General features: G+C 51.1%; 2 protein-coding genes across 6 annotated transcripts in view; one reads left to right on the top strand and one right to left on the bottom strand.

Moving 5' to 3' along the window:
- Window positions 1-12,805, top strand: part of DELE1 (DAP3 binding cell death enhancer 1) — a 39,594-nt gene extending 26,789 nt beyond the window's left edge. For 3 of the 5 annotated variants that reach the window (XM_054037802.1, XM_054037801.1, XM_054037798.1), the window contains 3 exons: window positions 2,275-2,367; window positions 7,513-7,669; window positions 7,981-8,375. In XM_054037802.1, coding sequence (XP_053893777.1) covers window positions 2,275-2,367; window positions 7,513-7,669; window positions 7,981-8,156 — 426 coding nt within the window. In that variant the 3' untranslated portion in view covers window positions 8,157-8,375. Of the gene's footprint in view, window positions 1-2,274; window positions 2,368-7,512; window positions 7,670-7,980; window positions 8,376-12,311 lie in introns of those variants that run through there. The other 2 variants (XR_008445936.1, XR_008445937.1) reach the window with 2 other exon arrangements.
- A 99-nt stretch (window positions 12,806-12,904) lies between these two features.
- The window catches only part of PCDH12 (protocadherin 12), a 31,013-nt gene continuing 23,136 nt past the window's right edge, over window positions 12,905-20,781 (bottom strand). The window contains exon 4 of the mRNA XM_054037794.1: window positions 12,905-14,308. Within this exon, the coding sequence (XP_053893769.1) occupies window positions 13,947-14,308 (362 nt within the window). The 3' untranslated portion in view covers window positions 12,905-13,946. The remainder of the gene's footprint in view (window positions 14,309-20,781) is intronic.

The raw sequence follows: 20,781 nt of genomic DNA on the forward strand, positions 1-20,781 counted from the left end.
TGGGGTAGGAGAAGCACTGAAACTGTGTAATCTTCCAGGGGACAAAAGACTGCTGTGACTAACTTTAGACAACCAACTATAAGTTTTCTACAACTTTCCCTTCCCCAGTCAGGAGCTGTGTAACCCATCCACTCCCATCCCTCAGTCTGCTCAGCGCTGGGACCATTGCAACCTGACCACTGGCTGAGAAACACAGAGACACAGGAGGCTGGGGAGATTGAGGAGAGGATTGTGAGCCACTCCAGACTCTGTACTGGGAGCCCATGACAGCATCCAGACAAGCTTCTTGTAGAAGGGATAGCTCAGTGATTTGAGCATTGGCCTGCTAAACCCAGGGTTGTGAGTTCAATCCTTAAGGGGGCCACTTAGGGATCTGGGGAAAAATTGGTACTTGGTCCTGCTAGTGAAGGCAGGAGGCTGGACTCAATGACCTTTCGGGGTCCCTTCCAGTTCTATGAAATAGGTATATCTCCATATATTAAGGGGCATGTACAGCGAACCCTCCTGGAGTGATTGTTCAAATCTTTAGCCCTCTTGCATTTGAACTCAAGAGCTTGATACATTCCAGGCACTAGGCCAGAGTCTGCTGAATGCCTGCCTGGTCCTACTTCCATGACGTTTCCTGGTACAGGTGCATGTTCCTGCCACTGCAGGTGACATTGTGGAAGATGGTGTACTCCAACCACATGTTGATTGACACCCAGGTGTGGTTGTTGGACCAAGTGAGTGCTCTTGGAGCAGGATCCATTTTCACCTGGATTGATCTGTGCACCAGGAAGCTGTTCTTATGTGGTTAGTGCGGCTCACGACCACTGGTGAAAACAGGGGGACCCGGGACCTTTATAGATTGGGTAAGAGTCAGGAAGAAAAGAGTTCAGTACATTGTGGGAATGGGGGTGGAGGACTTTTACCCCTGTCCATACTGCAAACTGGCAGTCATATGGAGCTATGCCACAGCCTGCAGTGTGTACTTACCCACTGCAATCAATGGTGCTAGCCTTATACGTGCCTTTTACTCGCCTTCAGACGTGATTGTGAGGTTTAGGTGTGGACAATAGGGTTATGGCATAACCAAGTGCAGACATACCAACTGTCTGAACAGGATGAAGGAGTTTCATAAATAACTTAGATTGTAGCGCCTGGGGATAGTACAAGGGGTCAGTAAAGTTCCACACAGACTCCTTCCAAGGAGATTACATTTGCACTTTCTTGCTATGAAGTAGCTAGGATCCCGGTACTAGAAAAAGAGCACATGCCACCAGACTGCATGCTTTCGAAATGCCTTCACTTCTGAGTTATTAGAACATGCAAGGTTATTATCTGGAGTTCCAGCCACACATGCCCCTGGCCAAGTTCACCAGATTTAGCCTCTAGGACCTAAACCAACCTGCAATCTTAACTCTCAACTGAGACTCCTAAACCTCGCTTCATTGAAGCCTTGCAAATCCCCACAAGGAGGGATTCCTGCAGGCTATGCTTGAAGGAAGAACAGTTACTTACCCAGTAATTGTAGTTCTCTGACATGACTCACCTGCATGAATCTATGCTCCCTTCCCTCCTTTTCTATTAGTTTGGGGTTTTATCAAAGTGGTGATTCTGTGGCAGGCACTGAGTTGTATTTGGGGCTCTGCTCCCTCATATGTATCTTCAGATGGGGGAGGACATGGCAGTATATAGGAACGGTATATGCCAGCTCCAGGGACACTGCTTCCCAGAAAGTTCAGAGCATCTGCGTTGTGTGGAGCACTCCATGCTGGCGGTGTTCAAACACGCATAGCTACTGTATAAGTGACAGTCTGTAGGGTTTGGGGTAACAGCTCATGGTCAGGACTCCTCCATGGTCATGCACACATGTGGCTCTGTTTGCCCAGGGCAGTGGAGTATGAGAGCGTAACCTGGGTGTTAGTGCAGTGGTTTTATTGCAAAGTAAAGGGTATTTACCTCCAAGCACCCTGCTTCGGAGCCTTTTGCCTTTTTTTTTATACAGTTGTGCCTTCCTCATTTTTATACACTTGTGGCTTCCTCATTTTTTCCATGACAGAGGCCCAGGTTTATCCTCTCGGGACAACCTCTTCCCCTTCCATGGGCTGTGCAGCAGGGAGGATGTTCTCCCCTCCAGTCTACTGGTGAACATCTTGCCTGTGGCACTGGAGACCATGGTTTGACACCCCACAGGGAGTGAGTCACTAGGCACACAGATACCATGGTGATGGGCATGATCTATAATAAAGTCAGATAATCCCTAGTGATTTGTGCTGTGTGGTTTTGCTGCAGGCACAGGCCTACCTTGGGGTGCTCTACATGAAGGGGCTGCAGTCTGCAAAGCAGAGGGCTCTGAAATACCTGTGGCTGGCGGCCAAGAATGGGGTAAGTGCTTTCTCTGCCTGTGGAAGGTGATAGTTGCTCTGGATTTGGCCTCGCTGGGTCTTCTCAATTGAGCTCAAAGGCCAGGAGCCAGGATTGCTGGAAGTGAGATTCTCTCTAAAAATTTGCAGTGTTTTTGTAGCTGTGTTGGTCCCAGGATATTAGAGACGAGGTGGGTGAGGTAATATCTTTTATTGGACTAGCTTCTGTTGGTAGAAGGGACCAGCTTTTGAGCATCACAGAGCTCTTCTTCAGATAAGGAGAAGGTAACCAGAGTGTCTAAGCTAAATACAAGATGGGACAGATTGTTAAGTGTAAGTGGTTCATACATGCTATAGTAGACCACTTAAAATTAAGTGGACAATTAAGAGTTACCAATTGTTGTAATGAACCATAAAAACAGTGTCTCTGGGCATGTCTACACTACAAAATTAAGTCGAAATACAGCCACCACAGTAATTCAAGTGGTGGTTCGTGCCCACACGTGCTCCTTCTGTCGGTGGTGTGTGTCCTCACCCGGAGCACTTTCGCCCACTAAAGTGGGGCAGTATGGGGCACACACAGCTGGAGCCCCCTCACCCTGGGGCTGACAGCCCAAGCTCACAGCTGGAGCCTCCCTGTAAGCAGGCGCAGACTCACCCAGCGGTGCCTCCTGCTGGTCGTCCGTGGGAATGCTCTCCAGCCCTCTGGAGCGCCCTCTGTTGGCTGGTGATCTGCTACCGCTGGGCCTGTGTCTCTCCCAGGACCCCGGTGTCCCTTTCTCAGATTGCACAGGGAAGCACCCAGAAATTGGGATACCAGAGCTAAGGGGGCATGTGCAGCCCTATGTATGTCCCCTTGTCCATGAGCAGAGCAATCATTAATGCACGGTCACACACAAAGGGTGCTTGTCCCACAGGACACCTTGCCTCCTGCAAAGAGGACACACTGAATTGTGAGGATTTACAAAGTCCTGTAAAGCTGTAGTGAGTGGCAACTCACAAGCAGCCCACAGCTCTGACTCAGCAGCCACAGCTCCCCATTGGCAACCTAAACACTATAGCTTGCCTGCCTGCCACACAGTGGACAACCACACTACTGCTCAGTCAAGCCTAAAAGAGGATTGCGAGGAACTTCAGGAGATCAAATAAAGCTAAGCAAATAAGTAACACATAGGGACAATCTGGATTACCCAGATCCCAGATTTACTGACTGTCTCTTGAGTAAAAGTAGGGTTACCATATCTAATAAATAAAAAAAGAGGACCCTCCACGGGCCCTGGCCCCGCCCATTTCCCCACCCCTAGCCCCACCCCAACTCCGCCCCTTCCCCGCCCTAACTCCACCCCCTCCTCCCTCCCACTCCCAGCCACAAGGAAAGGGCTGCCCCAGCGCTACCGGCTTCAGGGTTTGCCAGGCAGCCCCCAGACCCTGCACCCCCGGCCGGCGCTTCCCCAGCGCAGCTGGAGCCTGGGAGGGGAAGCGCCCAGCCGGGGGCGCAGGGTCTGGAGGCTGCCCGGCAAACCGTGAAGCCGGTAGCGCTCGGGCTTTGGGCAGCCCCTATGCCTCCGGACCCTGCGCCCTCAGCCAGGCACTTCCCCTCCAGCCGCAGCGGCTCTGCTCCTCCCCGACTCTTCGGCTCTGTTTAAGAGCCGGGCTGCCCGAGCGCTACCGGCTTCGGGCAGCCCCCGTGCCTCCGGACCCTGCGCCGCCGGAGCCCGGGAGGGGAAGTGCCCGGCTGGGGGCGCAGGGTCTGGAGGCACGGGGGCTGCCCGAAGCCGGTAGTGCTCGGGCAGTTCGGCTCTTAAACAGAGCCGAAGAGGAGCAGAGCCGCCGCGGCTGGAGGCTCTGCTCCTCTTTGGCTCTGTTTAAGAGCCGGGCTGCCCGAGCGCTACCGGGCTTCAGGCAGCCCCCTTGCCTCCGGACCCTGCGCCACCGGAGCCCGGGAGGGGACGTGCCCGGCCGGCAGCTGGGGTCCGGAGGCAAGGGGGCTACCTGAAGCCCATAGCGCTCGGGCAGCTCAGCTCTTAAACAGAGCCGAAGAGTCAGGGCAGGAGCAGAGCCGCCATTTTCCCGGACATGTTCGGCTTTTTGGCAATTCCCCCCGGACGGGGGTTTGACTGCCGAAAAGCCGGACATGTCCAGGAAAAAGAGGACGTATGGTAACCCTAGTAAAAGACCTGGGGGTGTCACTGTAAACAGCTCACTAAAACAACACCTAAATTACCACTATTCTGGATAGATATGCAGGTCTGGGCAGCCCATCCCAGAGATCTAGAAGGAAGAGAGGGGGCCTAGAGATGGGCCCTGCAGAGAGGGGTTGGAAAAAGTAGCACTGCTTAGTACCGATAGTTGTGTAAGAAGGGACATGACAGAGACATACAGAAGAACCAGTGCGCTAGAGATGATCCCTTGGGCTCTATTTATCCTCTCTTAATGGAAGAACAAAGGGATATTTACTGGGTACATCTATGCTGCAATTGAACACCCACGGCTGGCCTGGGTCAGCTGACTTGGGCTCGCAGGGCTCAGGCTATGGGGCTGTTTAATTGCAGTATAGATGTTCGGGCTCAGGCTGGAGCCTAGGCTTGGGACTCCGTGATGAGGAAGGGGCTGTCACCCCCAGGGTGAGATGGGTGAGTGTAGTGGGGTGGTCCCCCGCTCCTGCCCTGAAGGGCTTGAAACAGCCCAGAAGAGGGCTGTGGCTGGGGCAAGAAGCCTTGGCTGATTGGGGAAAGTGGGCTCAGCTGGCCCCTATAAGAGGCAGTGAGCCAGAAGCCCACTCAGTCTCTCTCTGTGTTCAGGGAGACAAGGGCCTGACTGCAGGGAGCTTAACCAGGTACCTGGAGTGGAGCAGGGCTGGGGAAAGGCCAAGGGAGCTGGGGAGCTCCAGCCTAGGAAAGCCCCAGGCTGCAGGCCTGGTAAGGCCTATTAGGTACTGGATTGCAGGGGGCAGCCCTTGGGTAGCCAGAGGCAGTAGGTCCAAACCCCTTTGCCTGTGATGAGTGGCTTATACTGCAGTCTGCCCCAATGAACGGGGGCTAGATGGAGACTGGGCAGTAGCCAGGGCCGGCTCTAGCGTTTTTGCCACCCCAAGCAGCAAAAAAAAAAAAAAAAAAAAAAAAGCCGCTTCATTCTACGGCGGCAGGTCCTTTGCTCTGAGACGGAGTGACAGCCCTGCCGCAGAATTGCTGCCGAACGGCCGGAGGTGCTGCCCCCCTCTTCATTGGCCACCCCAGGCACCTGCTTGCTACGCTGGTGCCTGGAGCCGGCCCTGACAGTAGCAAGACTGAGGCAAAGTGGGGATAGTTGGTGGGGTTTGGTTTGTTCCTTCAGCATAGGCCTAGAAGTTGGGGGGAGCAATCAAATTGTTTAGCAAGGGATGGTAAAAGGAACAGACTGGAGGTGTCTGACAAATTCTTTCTCAAGAGATGCTCAGAGGAGTAAGTAGCAGCCTAGGAGAGCCAAGGTGAATGATAGAGGAGCAAAAAGAAGCCTCAAGACTTGGGCTCCCCTGTGTTTATTAAAGCTTGTCAGTTCCACTTTCATGTAGTCTGATCCTGTAGTAGATCTTATATTGCTTTTCTTAAATTTTGGCCAAAGGTCTGTACTCTTCCAGATTATAGATTGCCCTATCTTTGTTCCTCCATTTCCTGGAGGAACAAAGATAATTTGTATACTCCATATTTCCATGGTATAAGACCTTCCAATTTATTATAGCTAGGTTGGGGTTTTCTGTTACTCACAGTAATAGCGTGGCACCCACCTCTCATGAGCACCCCTTCTGGTTGGGTGTGCCTGCAGTTTTTAAACCAGTCCCAGCCCTGGTATTGGGCCGTACCCCCAGGGCTTCCTCCCTGAAGGCAATGGTTTCACTCTCTTGATCTACTCTGGCCCCAGCTCTCTAGCCAGGTCACTAAGTAGTTCTTTTCCCCTTCTGAGGGTTTCTCATTGTCTGGTTGTAGGCCAATTTCCCAGTGATCAGGGGCGGGGGGACCTGGGCCCACCCATTTCTCTGGGTCCCAGCCCCAGGACCCTAAGAATAGCAGCCATACATTGCCGTGTCCCTTTAACTATGTTGCTTTCAGTTCCCTGGGCCACTTCCCCATGGCCCCAGCCTTTACCAAAGGTTCACCCTTAGCTCAGGGCTCTTTTACATTCAGGCCCAGCAGCCAGCCAATACTCTTCCTTGCTCCCCAGGTCCCTGCCAGCACTGAGCTGTCTGTGTTGCTACAGTTCCCTTTAGCCAGCCAGGAGTGCCATCTGCACTCATCTAGCTCCAGCAAGAAAGTGCTCTGCAGCTCCTTTTATATGGCCTTCCTGGGCCCTGATTGGCTGCTTCCTGCAGCCTCTCTCATTGGCTGCTTCCTGCACTGTCCCTCTAGCCCGTTTGGAGGGTCTCTCTACTGCTCCTTTCCTGGGACAGATGTGGCAGGACCCTGAGGCCTCTAGCAGGGGGCCTCTGGACCTAGTCCACCCTGTCACACTCAGTTATTATTGATATCTCCTGCATCCATGATCATATATGGATGCAGGAGAGTATATGCTCAACAAGAGAGTGACAGATATTACCCAACAAGATGATCTAGTATGAGTCATGAGTCTTAGTTTGCCTTTTGGTTTTCTATTTTGAAGACAGTCCATGCTTTTTAACCATATTTGAATGAATTATCAAATCCTCATTTACGTAAGGTATATAAAGTATATACTCAGTAAAGATCTCACACCATGGAAACTACTGTCCTTAAAGGTAAATACAGAAAAGTCCCTTTATGTCTGTGTTTTTGCCCATGTAAATCTGGAGTGTTGGAAGATTTACCTCATTATCTTTTGGACTGTAGAATTTTCCAGCTTTTGAAAGCATGCTGAATTTTACTCTTTTCGATAATAAATAATTTTTATCATCATCTCAGAAGATAATGTTTTTAGTATTTTCTCAATCCCTGGTAGTAATGAAATCGGTGGCAATTTTTGCCCTTTTAGCATTGTCTTGAAGAAGAGAGGTTTTTAAAGTTCTGATTGACATGTTATTGTATTATATGGATGTTGGTGTTGTTTTTAGATTGTGAATGTTTTTCTTTTTGTATTTGCCAAGGATGTATGTCATATCAATTGAATTGAATAGTCTGACCCCCCTCCTCCCTGACTGCTGTGTATATATTACATCTAGGATTCCCATAGCAGATACCTTGTTGGTGTTTGCTATGAGAAGGGCCTTGGAGTACAACAGAACTTCGCAGAAGCAATGGAGCATTACCAGCACTCGGCTGCTGCAGGAAACAGACATGCTCAGGAGAGAGTGCAAGTTGTTGAGCAGGAGATGGCAGGTACTACAGCATCAGAGGTTCAGGGCAAAAGGGACATGCCAAAGGCTCAGGTAGCATTCCCATGTAGGGGGAAGCTCCTGTCACCAGAGGCTGGGACCCCATTAGTGGGAAGCCCCTGTCACCAGAGGCCCTGACAATGTTGCCGTGAGGGGAGACACCACAGCTGTCGATGTTGCTGCAGTAAGGGTCTCTCCTCTTGTTCTCCACCCTGCCTTGTGCTCACTGGTTGGTTGTTGAGGATGCTGAATGATGGGATTGCTCACCTGCAACCCGAGGGTTTCAGTAACGTCTCCTCTTTGTGGGCTTGACAGCTGCAGAGAGCAGCCATCCAGCACCTTCTGGAATGAGAGCGTTCTCCTCCAGCCCCTGCCTCTGGGTCCTGGAGCAACTAGCAGAGCAGCGCCAGGCCTCTCCGATGGGATGTCGTGCTTTACCCCTGCCCTATTCCTGGAGCACAGGCAGTCTGGCAGGGGCTGACGTCAGCTGACTGAGATGGAATCCAGCCCCAGAACACTCGGCAAGTCTATTGGATTCTTCCCGCCTGGAGCCACAGCCAGTGCTCTATTCTCAGGGGATAGCACTTGGCTAGTAGGTACAAATGGAAACAATCCCTTCCTGTGGAAATCATGCCCAAGAGGTGCAGTACCGTTCTCCCGTAACTCCACCTGCCCTTGGGGAGAGGCAGCAGTGTGGAGGGGGCGGGGTGATGGCGGAAGGGGGTGGGCTATGGTGTATGGAGAGGAGGGGGCAGGGCAAGTTCTCTAATGGAACAGGAATGATACAGGTGCTTCCAGAGCAGTCTCCCTGTGCCCTACTACTCTGCACTACCTGGCCTAATTTCACACTGCCCCAGCCAACCCCGGGCCCCAGCTCCTCCACTCTGACATGGCCCAGGGGCCTAACTACATGCATTCACACAGCCCAACCCAGCTCAGCCCCCATGCTTTGTGAACTGGGCCAGCACCTCACTGTCTCTGTTGGCCTGAAGGCCTTGCTGGAGGCTCCTCTTCTGAACACCAATGCTCTGCTCCACGCTGGAGCTGCACTTGGCTCGCTGGTCCATCCCCAACCTGTACTGTCTGGCAGTGTCTGGCACCATGTCATGACTTGCCACCAGGGCTGCAGGTCACATAGTGGCACTACACACATAAGTTGCAGCAGTTTAATTAAATCAGTTAAAAGCCGATTAAGTCAAACAGATGCTAATCTCTGCCTGCGCCTGTACATGTACCCACACAAGCTAAGCCTATACAAGCAGGGTTTAATCTGTGTTAAGAGTATCTACACACAAATTGGACTGTTTTAATTCAGTAGCAAATTCTCCCTGTAGTCAAACTGGTGCATCTCTGCGTGTAGGCCTGGCCTCACAACAGCAGCTGTCCCCTGGCACCTGCTCTCAATTCCAGCCTCCATTCTGCAACTGCAGGGTACAGGCTCCCCCTTTGTTCCCAGAGCCTGTGGCCTTGCATTCAAGGCCACTCAGTTTACTTGCTCTTCCTTTGTGAGGCAGGATGCAACTGGCAGGAAATCCCTCCGACGGATTTCCCTACTCTCATAATAACCAGGACTGCTCCTGAGCATCATCTCCCTGCTGCCGGGGGGAGGGAGGGCGGGGGAAGGGGGAGCTGCACCCACCCCCTTCCTTTGTTATAGGACTTACTGGGGGGAAAATGAAGCATAGCAAGGCTAAGCTAGGGGAATGGAATTAATCTCCTCTTTAATTCACTAATTTATTGTCATCTACAAATAAATCCAGTGGCTACATGCAAATAGTGCAGGGTGAAAAAGTTGGGAGGTGGTTCGCTGTGTTTGTGGGACGCCTTCAGTCTGAGATGAGAGCAAGCCCTCCAGTGCTGAGCTCCCCCACAGCCACAAGCACCTCCCCTGTAGCTTGCAAAGGAGTTCAGGCCTGTGGCTAGGCCAGAATTTGCCTCACAGTCATTTGGTTGCTGAGGAAAAACAATTTTGTTTTCAGCAGTCAGCAAGTAATGAAGAATTAGTGGTGTAACTAATAATAAGATGGTGCAAGCAGCAAAGAATGAGCCCCATCCTTCAGGTCACTGTTTTTTGCTTCCAAGGATCTTTGAACTTTTCTTAAAGTATTTTAGAGAGTCCAGTGTTAGAAGCATTTGATTTTTTAAAAGTTACAGAACTCCAAGTGCTAGAGACTTTTTGGTTGCATTGCTCTATCACCTGTGCCAGCCACACCATGTAGAAGGCACTCTCAAGGGGATGGACAGTTGGGAGCAAGTTCCACTCCCCAAAATGACTTTTCATTTTCACTCCTTTAAATGGACTCTTCCTCCCCCCAGTGTCTATTCCTGCTGTGGGTTGCTGTGCTCAGACACACAAAGCAAAGCTTTGTAACTGCTGTGCACGTGGGAAAGGTAGTGAGAGGGCAGGGCAGGTGTGGGCATTCACTAGACAATTTTGGCCCTGTACTGATACTACTAGATCTTTGCCAGCTCTGGGGAAATGCCGTTGATTTGGAGAGCCCACCTCAAAATTTGTAACAAGAGAGACACTAAAGTGGAGCTATCAGTACATCTAAACGGAAAGTGCTGCTTAGCCTTAACCAGTGATGAGCTGCCAAAATATTAACAACAGGTTCCCTCCTCCTCACCCCATGAGGGGGTCATACCCCCCCCCAGGAATCCTGCCCTATCCAACCCCCCCCCCCAGGAATCCTGCCCTATCCAACCCCCCATGTTCCTTGGCGCACACCCCCCCCCAGGACCCCTGCCCCATCCACCCCCCTTCCCTGTCCCCTGACTGCCCCCTGCCGCCCCATCCAACCCCTCCTCTCATTCCTGATGGGCCCCCGGGATCCCTGCCCCATCCAACCACCCCTTCTCTCTGTCCCTGACTGCCCCCGGAACCCCTGCCCCTGACTGCCCCTCACTGCCCCATCCAATCCCTGCTCCTTCCTGACTGCCCCCCTGGGACCCCATTCAGTCCCCCTGTTCCCTGCCCTCTGACTGGCGTGACCCCTATCCACCCCCCCACAACCTCCCAAACTCCCCTGCCCTCTTCCAACACCCCCCTCCCAGCCTAGAGCCGCTCGGCTGGGTCCGGGCCCAGGCCGGAGCCACTCGGCCAGGGCCAGGACCGGCGCCATGGGGCCGGAGCCGCTCGGCCGGGGCTGGCACCACAGGGCCCAAGCCGAGCCGGACCAGGCCAGGACTGGCGCCACGGGGCCCGGGCTGGGCTGGAGCTGGCGCTGCTGGGGCCAGAGCCGGGGGTGCTCGGCCAGGGCTGGGACAGGCTGGGGCACTCGACGGGGCCAGGCCGGGGCCGGGGGGCCAGGCTGGAGGGAGCCGCTCGGTCGGAGCTGGGACCAGCGCCGCGGGGCCCGAGCCGGGCCGGGCCACAGACGCTCGGTCGGGATCGAGACCAGCACCGCGGGGCCCAGGCCGGGCTGGAGCCAGAGCTGGGGGCGCTCAGTCAGAACCAGGCTGGGGCCCTCCTCGTGCGTCCCCACCCCAGTTTACCTGCCTGCTGCTTGTTTCAGGCTTCTCACAAATATCTGATTCGCGGGAAGCAGGGGAGGGGGAGGAGAAGGGGGGCGAAGCGTTCAGGGGAGGAGGGGGAATTGAGCTGGGGCCAGGGGTGGGGTGGACTGTTGCCGAAGCTTTTGTTAAATTTAAAAGTCCTTTTAGAACCGGTTGTCCTGGAACAACCAGTTCTGAAAGCACTTCTAAATTTAACAACCAATGGGAACCGGCTCCAGCTCACCAGTGGCCTTAACTAGGCCCCGGCCATTGCTAACAAGCTGCCTCCAGCTCCAGATTACAACCACCTCAGTATTAACCTGTCTGGTGGAACATTGAGCAGGTGACAACTGTCAAATATTTGGGTAGTGTCAGTGCTGGAGGATGCTCAAAAGACATGGACACTCATACAGCAGAAGCTACTGCCATGTTTTGGGCCCTTCACGTGGCCTCTGGAGATGTTTGGACATAAGTTTACCACAAAGCTGTAGGTCTATAGAATTATGGTTATACCAATTTTATTCTATGGAAGTGAAACATGGACGCTGAGGAAGACTGAAGAGCATGGACTGACGTTTTCAATTCTTGTCCATCATCATCAACTGCTTATTTAAGGCAGAACAGGATCAGAAATGGGCAGGGGGTTGGTTTTGACAGTTATCTTGGCATGGTCATGTCAAGATGGAAGATCAATGAATTCTGAAGCATGTGTACCAATGAATGCCATGAACTGGCTGGCGATCACATGGGTGCCAAAAGCTTCAGTGGTATAAGTGCCAGTGATGGACAAACTGTGAACATCCAGCCAGACCAAAGATCAGTTTTGGTGGTGCTTGATCTGCAAGGAAGCCACTCCTACCCAGGGCTCATCCACTCTCCCCACAGCCCTATGGCATATGGCTCACCCTACACCATAAATACATGCCCCCAAGACTTAGCTCCCTCTCTTCTCACAAATGCACATGCACACTTCTAAAGCTCACCATCCACCATGACTGACCCTCCCTTACACCCTATGGCTCATCTGCCCTCCCATACCCCTATGGCTCACCCCTTCTACATACACCCACCCCTTAGTGCCGAATTGAAAATGGTCACTGGGGTGAGGCTTGTGAGTATTTTTACAGCTGGGTTTCCATTGTGCTTTCCAGGGTCCTCTGCTCTGCTCCCTTCCTCCTTACTGGTCAGCTGATTTCCAGGCCAGGCTTCTATCTAGCTGGGCTTCTTGCTCCCCCACCCCCTGGGCTGCACGCTGGACCCTGATACACCTCAGCCTGGCTCCTGCCCCTGTGGGAAAGCTGGAGAACATGAGGCAGCTGTGGGCAGTTCCCAGCCAGGGATGCAGAAACCACAGTGTCAGTCATCTGGTGCAGCACCATGGGGGATGTGGGAGGAAAATGCTGAATTCTGAGGCATCTTGGCAAAATGTATTAGTCCACAGCTGTGGAATCATAAAGCCCATGAACTCTGATTGAGAGGAACAGGACAGGTCTCACCTCTCCAAGCTGTACTTTCAGTCTCTCTGAAGACTCAGGCAGGCATTACTGTATTGGTTACACTCGATCACATTCATGAGGCTTTTGTCACAACCATAAAGGCTAAAAATATTTTAATTTTAAATAAAATTGAAGGTTCTGGAGCCTGATTCTGCAGCAATGTGGTGAATTCTGCAGCTGGGGTCTTGTCTGTGTGCTCAGGATTGCTGAATTTGGGTCTCAGAATGAAGTTTGCATGTGATTGGGTGAGTTCTGTTCATTGTTTCTCTAGCACAATCCATTCTGCCCTACCTAGACTGGGAGGAAAGGGCCTCGCTGACTTATGACCCCTGCAAGAGTGTCACTGCCTGTCAGACACCCAGGTGGCTTCAGTAACTGCAGTGTCTACTGCACTTGCCATAGGGTTTGTTGCATAATTTTCATGTCCTCCTGCTACCAGAAGTGAAAGCCCAGGACCAGCTGGGATGTAGGGCAGATTGCAGTTTGGTAAATGCTCTCCTAAGTTACCTTCCCATGTCAGCAAGGGAAGAACTTGAAAGAGGAATGCTGGGCCTGAGGCAATTGGATGGGAGGTGGGGGCAGCCGTGAGCAGGGAGGAGGTGCCCAAGTAATGGGTGGAGAGATGGGGCTGGGGAGGCAGGTGGTGGATGGGTAAGTGGGACCTATAGCTCGGCCATAGATGGAGAGGAAGGACCGGGGGCTGGGCCATGGGTGGAGAGGGAGATATGGGCAGGGCAGGTGGGTCCAGATGCCAGGCTGTCAAGTGGGAGGTGGGACCAGACACTGGGCTGGGGTGTTGGGGCAGGGAGATGAGCTGGGGGCAGAGATGCAGGGCTGGGCATGGATGAGGAAGAGGGACCAGGTACCGGGCTGTGAATGGGGAGGTGTGTGCAGAGAGACTGGACTGTGGGCATGGAGGAGTGGCTGGATGTTGGGCTATGGGCTTAGAGGTGGGGCTTGTGCCAGGCTGTGGGTGGGAAGGAGAGGCTGAGTGCTAGGCTATTCATGTGCAGAGAGATGGGCCTGGTGCCAGGCCAAGGGCAGGGAAGCAGAGCTGGGATATAGGGGGAGGAGAATAGGAACTCCTTTGGGGGGGACCAAGAGATGGAAGGGGATTTGGGGGAGGTGGAGTCAGATAAGGGAAGCAGGAGGGCAGATGCATCTATGACAATCTCTACTGAGGTGTGGTTCACGCAGGAACTGTTCACCAGCATCAGTCGCTATTTCCATTTGCAAAGAGCATTGGTTCTGCTCATGTGTCTGCTGCAGCCGTCAGCCTTCCCACATGACCTACACAGCAGAAGCATCGCCATCCACCCCAAAGGGCTTGCTATGCGCAGAGAGCTGCTGCAGGAGCCCTGAGGCCGTTGTTGCATGGGCCTGTGCTTTCTGGGATAAGATCATTTCAAATAGGGTGCTCATCTCGGAGAGGAAAGTGCTGGCCAGTCTCGTCCTGCCTGCGTTTGGGTCAGATCCAGTAACTTTGCCAAATGTCTCAAAGGTTCTTGGTTTATCCCACCCTTCATCTTCCTGGTGCTGAGAAGAGTGCAGAGAAGCAGGGGAGAAAACATTGTCCTTGTAGCTGCTGGTGAGGGACAGGGAGAGCCGAGCCATCCATGCAGGGTCTGCCGTCAGCCTCTCCAGGGCCAGCCCTGCAAGGAGCAACATACCAAAAAGAAACAGAGATGGTGAGAGCTGGGGCTGAGCAGTCCATGGGAGAAGAAAGAAAAGACAGGAAAGTGCCCTGGACCAGCTGGGAGAAGGCGATAGGGGTGAGAGGGTGCATTCCTGGCTCCAAGCTTTCTAACCTTGTGCGTCAGCCAGCCCAAAAATCATGAAAGTGGCTTAAAAGTAATGAGATTTTAAAATAAAATTAATGTGGGGCTTCTTTGCCTTGGTAGTTTTTAGTGATCACATTTCAGACTTTATTTCACAACCACAAGGGCCTAGGAACATTTATTCAATCAGAGGTGAGATTCTGGTGTCATTACATGGCTCCAGCATTTGGGAGCTTTAAGGAAAATACCAAATAGCATGAGAGTCACTCTAAAATGGCAGGAGGTGGCATCACTGTAATAATTGTGTGCCCCACACAGCCCTTTTACAGTCAGCAGTCCCCTAGAAAAGTTCTTTCTAAAATGGTGGCTCAGTTTCATCCACTTAGCCAGGCTGCCTGTCAAAAAGAAACAGCCAAATCTCTGTGTTTGGCTATGTTCTCATGCAATCCACTGTGTGATGTGCCTCCAACCAGTGAATGGTCCACACAGGATAGCAACCTACTCTTGCTGCCAGCAAAGTTGTTAAAGGTGGAGCATGGAGATCTAGAGGCACAGCACAGAGTTAAGAGTGGCACATAAAATGATATGATTGTTTTGTTTTGTTTAAAAAAAAAAACGTAATACCCAGCAAATGGCTTATGAAACCCTGTTAAGTGAATTATATTAGAGTTGCAAAATCAAGCATTTGCACATTAGGATATGGCAGAATTTTGACCATCCCTTTGCTCTTGTAAGAGGGTAAATGGGGTACCCAATTTCCAATGTGCTTGCTTCAGATCATTCATTATTCTGTCTGTCATATCACCGCTTGTCTGCTCTCTAAACTAATCATTTCTGACCGTTTCACTCTCCCCCATGGCGATCTCTCCAAGCTCCTAATCATTCTTATTGCCCTCCTCCTACTACCTCCAATTCTGCAAACTCTCTCTGCAGTTGAGTTCCTAGTGCAATACACAGGATCCTGGGGAGGGAAGCCCATGGATTCAGAAAATGGTAGTACAATAGTGTTCATCTTTTGATGTTCCAGTGCAAAAACAGAGCAGATAAGCTAGTTCCATACTGGGGCAGAACTAGGGTCGTTTGGGTACTGTCAGTCTGATTCTCCTCTCACTGGTTTTACTCCAGTATCACTCCAGTCTCCAGTGGGTTTGCTCCTGATTTACACCACTAGGGTGAGTGAGAAAGGGAAAATAGAGCTGAAGAACAGGTTTGCTGAGTTGCAAAATGAAGAACGGGCACAGCAGGCAGTAAAAGAAGGTGGGAGGGCAATGAAGAAGAGAAGAGCAGCTAGTCCTATAAGAAAGCCAGAGTTTGGAATCACAGGAGGATAGAGGATGATTGACAGAAGACTGCAAATAAGAGCAAAGGCTGAGAGGACTTGCAGCCAGAAAAAACTGGAGGAGGAAGGCCAAGGAATTGCACTAACACCAGGAAGAGGCAGGTCTATGTGATTGGGGACTACCTACTAAGAAAGACAGGTCTGTCACCAGAGCTGATCTAGGGAACTGAAGTGTGTGGTGTATGCTGGGAGCTAAGATATGGGATGTGGACCTGAGGCTGCAGAGAATCCTAATGGGACCAGGAAAGAATCCACTGATTGTCCTTCACACCCTACACACTATCGTAGTAATCTTTTTGTACAAAGTATGCCCTGTAAAGTATCATTTGAAAATTTATAATTTGCTGGTCAGTAATTATGGTTGTAAAACATGTGTGGCAACACTGTATGTGATGTTATAAGATTCTCCTGTATGATGTTACTAACGTGATCCAAATCCCACAGCCCTGCCCAGGCAGAAGTGAGGTCTGTCCTAAACAAAGGAAGTAATGTGTGCTTGCCTTAATTTTAATTTAAGCAATAAACAAAGTCATCAAGCAGGGAGAGAAAAATGAAGTTTCAACAGGTGGCGGGAGGGGGGAGGACAGCAGGGAATATCCTGCCACATAGACTCTTTGTCTCCTTGGTTTCATCCAGAAATGTTTTTTTCAAGAGGGCAACTGACATTATGAAAAGGAGAGACAGCCCAATACACCTCCCCCCTCTCTCTTCCTGCCCATTACATTCTCTGCACCTGAGAAGAGGGAAACAGCTGTTGGACTCTGGGGGCGGGGTCGTGCCCTGAGAGTTTGACCAGTAATCTGCTGGAGCATGTGCTGAGAAAGTGTGCTTTGCAACTAAGATAATTTCTTAAGTAGATATTAGTAAGTGTTTTGTCTCTATTTTTCTTGTAATCATTTCTGGCTTTTATACCTCATTACTTATAGATACTTCAAATCTCTCTTTGACTCTCCCCATAGATTCACGGCTCCTCCTCCTGCCCCAGGCGGCTAGAGAGCATGGGGGGCGGAGATACGGGCTGGGGGCTGCTGCCACAGCTGCCCGAGCTCCACAGCTCCTGGCTGGTGGTGGGGCCTAAGGGGGAAGAGGAGGGGAACGAAGGAGGGGTCCATCTGGGCAAAAAGTGGATGGGCAAGGCCTGTGGGATGGGCCAGGCAGGGCCACACTGGCAATTTGGATAGGCTGAGCCTTCCCCTGCTGTTCATACCTGCCACCCATGGGTGTTGTGGTGCTGAGTGTCACAATGAATAACTTTCAGGCACCTAGAAAATCACTGGAACAACAGTGGGATCCACACAGCCTGAGTTAGGAGTCCAGGCTCCCTGTGCAATGCAATCCACAACAGTCAGCATGCTAAGTGGGAAGTCACCTAAGCTAGCCAGTGGGAAGTGCCAAGGGGGGTTGGCCTAAGCCCCTGCCCCCTCACAGAATTATGTGCCTGAATCCTGGCTGCAGGTGGAATCTTCTCCTGGAGTCAGACAGCTAACCCACCTATGTTGTTCTTTCCAAGAATAAGTGAGGCATATATCATGAATAAGACTATGTTTTAGTCACAAGTATTTTTAGTAAAAGTCATGGACAGGTCACAGGCAGTAAACAAAAATTCACAGCCCAGGACCTGTCCATGACTTTTACTATATACCCTTAACTAAAACTTGGGCCAGGGTGCCTGTGGGTGGGGGGCTGGCAGGATCCCTACATGGCTCTGACTGGTGTGTCCCTGCAGCTCCTAGGGGAGGGGCGGCCAGGGGGGCCCCCCACCTGCTCCTCCCACAAGCGCCGGCTGCGCAGCTCCCATTGGCCAGGAACCACAGCCAATGGGAGCTGCGGGGGCAGCGCCTGTGGGTGCAAGCAGCACGTGGAGCCCCCTGGTCTCTCTGTCTAGGAGCTGCAGGGACATGCTGGTGGGAGCCAGGAAGTCCCTCCCCCAAGGGTAAGCACCCCAAGCCCAACCACCTGCCCCAGCCCTGAGCCCCCTCCCACATACCCAAACTGCTGCTGCTGCTGGCCCAGGGGCTGCCTGGCTCCGCCAGCACCAGCCACTTCGAAAGTCACGGAATCTGTGCAGCAGCTGGCAGTGTGAGCCATGGAGCTTGGTCTGGGGTCCCTCTGGAGTCCTAGGTTTTGCATTCCTAGCCCAGTAATGGACCCGGTGGAAGGAGGAGTTCAAGCTGTATGCAGACCTGGCCATCCAGGACGACGACAACAGCAGGAAAGTAAAACTATTATTAATAGGGAACAGCTCCCCACTGCCTCAAGCCTAGGAGTCTTGGGGAGCAATTGCTCCAGAAAGCAGAATGAAACTGTGGAATGACACAGGTTTTTCACTAAAGACCAATCTGAAGGGGAGGGGATGCAGAAGCTGAACAAGACTGACAGAAAACAAGCTTTTCAGCACTGATGCAGAAACAAGCACATAAAACTCAACCCAGAAAATACATGAAGTGAAATACATTGCACATCTGCTCTCAGGCAGAGAGACAGAAATCAGATCCCAACAAGACTGAGGTAGAGACACGCCAGCTCCCAGTGGATGTGAAAGGGGTACAGAGCTTCACAGGAATGATACCTTTTCTTTCCAAGTGCTGTTCACACCTGCAGTAGCAGAACCCATACATCAGCTCATAAGGCAGGAGATTGACTGGGACTGGGCAAGTCCCTAACAGCAAATATTTGACATGCTGTAATACCTGATAATGGCTGCCCCTGTCATGAAGTACTGTGACCCCCAGTGTCATACATCAGAGAAAGGACTGGGTGTAGCTCTTTTGCAGGAGCAGCTGGTTGCTTATGCCAGCAAATCCCTGTTAGAGGCAGAACAGGGATGCATTTAAATAGAAAAATAGCTTTTGGCTGGGGTATTTGGAGTGAAGCAATTCCATCAGGACATCCAATCTGACCACAGCCTCCTAGTGACAATTCTGGTAAAGCCCCTTCTCAGGCCTGGTCCACACTAGCAGCTTACATCAGTATAAGTACATCACTCAGGGTGTGGGAAATCCCCCCTCTCCCCCAAGCAAGGCAGTTACACCAACCTAACTCCCAGTGTAGACGGCACTATGTCAATGGGAGGGCTTCTTCCATTGACATTGCTACCGCCTACATTGATGGGAAAAGCCCTCACTGAAGCGCTACAGTGGTGCAGCTGCAGCTTTTTAAGTGCAGACAAGCTCTTAGTGCTCTAAAGAGATTGCAGCACATGTTTATGCATCTCTGGCACTATCAGGTAGAGATCAGTAGCTGTCCAGCATGAACTGGTGTTGGCTGACACCCTGAACAGAGCATGTACAACCAGAATCAGCAAACTGGGGGAGGTAGATAAGGACATTGACTTCATTAACATGCTGCACTATCTCCGAGTTTCAAAAGTGAAGCTGATGGAAATCAAAGAGGCTATGGAAAGCACATCCAACTACAAGCACTCCCAGTAGGGTGACCAGAAGGCAAAAGCCAAGTACTAGTAGGAGCAGAGCCACAAGGACAGACACCTCTTGTTTCCACCTCATTACATTTCATGTATTTCATGCACAAAATACGTGCCTCACACCTGGGCATTGACAGCTGTCTTAGATAGGCTAAAGAATATATTTACTGTCTGAGAATAAATACACAACTCTGCTCCTTGACAGAAAGGTGGGGCACCTGTCAATCATGTGATAACTGCCAGCAGAAAGAGGCTGTTAACACATCCAACCATGGGAAAAGGTGGGCGCGCACTTATTTACCTTCAAGGAAAAGCAATACTTGATTACAATGGACTTACACTTACATTTTTGGGAAGTCAGTGTCCTGCCTCATTCAAGAAGCAAGTCAGTGATAGGCAAACTGAGCCAACTTTCTGAGATATGGCATTCCGGACACTGTATTCCCCATCCAGACCACAGTTTGCCTCAGAAGAATTCATAGATTCTAAGGCCAGGAAAGGACCATTGTGATCATCTAGTCTGACCTGTATAATACAGGCCAGATAACTGCCCCCATATCATTCCTAGGGCAGATCTTTTAGAAAATCATCCAACCTTGATTTTAAAATTGTCAGTGATGGAGAATCCACCACAACCGTTGGTCAATTGTTCAAGTGGTTAATTACTCTCACTGTTAAAAATTTACACCTTATATCCAGTCTAAATTTGTCTAGCTTCAACTTCCAGCTGTTGGATTGTGTTATAGGTTTCATTGGTAAATTGAGAAGCCAATTATTAAACATTTGTTTCCCATGTATGTACATATAGACTGTAATCAAGTCACGCCTTCACCTTCTCTTTGTTAATAGATTGGTCTCCTTGAGTCATCACTGTAAGGAATTTGCATGCAATTGGAGTTTGACCACCACAATTCCTCCCCAGCGCACCCACAAAGTGAAAGTAAGGTGGAATCAGCTATGCAAACAGATATGAGACACTGGGTATGTCTACACTTAAAATGCTTCAGTGGCATAGCAGCAGAACTGCAGATGCAACATTTTAGTGTTTCAGTGCAGACACTCACTACAGTGATGGGAAGAGTTCTCCCATCAATGTAGTTAATTCACCTCCCTGAGAGGCAGTAACTAGGTTGATGGAAGAATTCGTCATAAAGCGGGACCTGTCTCTCTCCCTCACTGGATTTTGAATGGGTCCCAATCTGGTAGGCCTCTGAGCACACCTGTTGGATTTGACCCCATAGGTGACATAGAAACTCCTGCCTTTATCTTCCCCCAGGTTGTGCATCACCTTGGTACATAAGCAGGAGACAGATGTCTAGAGGCCTGGAGTGATGCAGCCAAAACTTAGGCATCTAGGGGACTTTTACCTTAAAAATGTAGGCACCTTCTGGGTTTGGTGCAACTGAGTGGGGGTTTTGTGGCTCACAGTGGAGGCTAAAATGGAGACTTAGCTACCTAAATACCTTTATGGATCAGACCCTAACTCTCTTTGGGGGGCAGGGCATAAGCCCCACACCTCTCCTCAACATTTCCCACTGGCTTGCTTAGGTGAGTGTGCTGGCTTCTGTGAATCCCATTGTTAGG

This window comes from Malaclemys terrapin, chromosome 8, assembly GCF_027887155.1.
Source record: "Malaclemys terrapin pileata isolate rMalTer1 chromosome 8, rMalTer1.hap1, whole genome shotgun sequence".
Lineage (NCBI taxonomy): Eukaryota > Metazoa > Chordata > Testudines > Emydidae > Malaclemys > Malaclemys terrapin.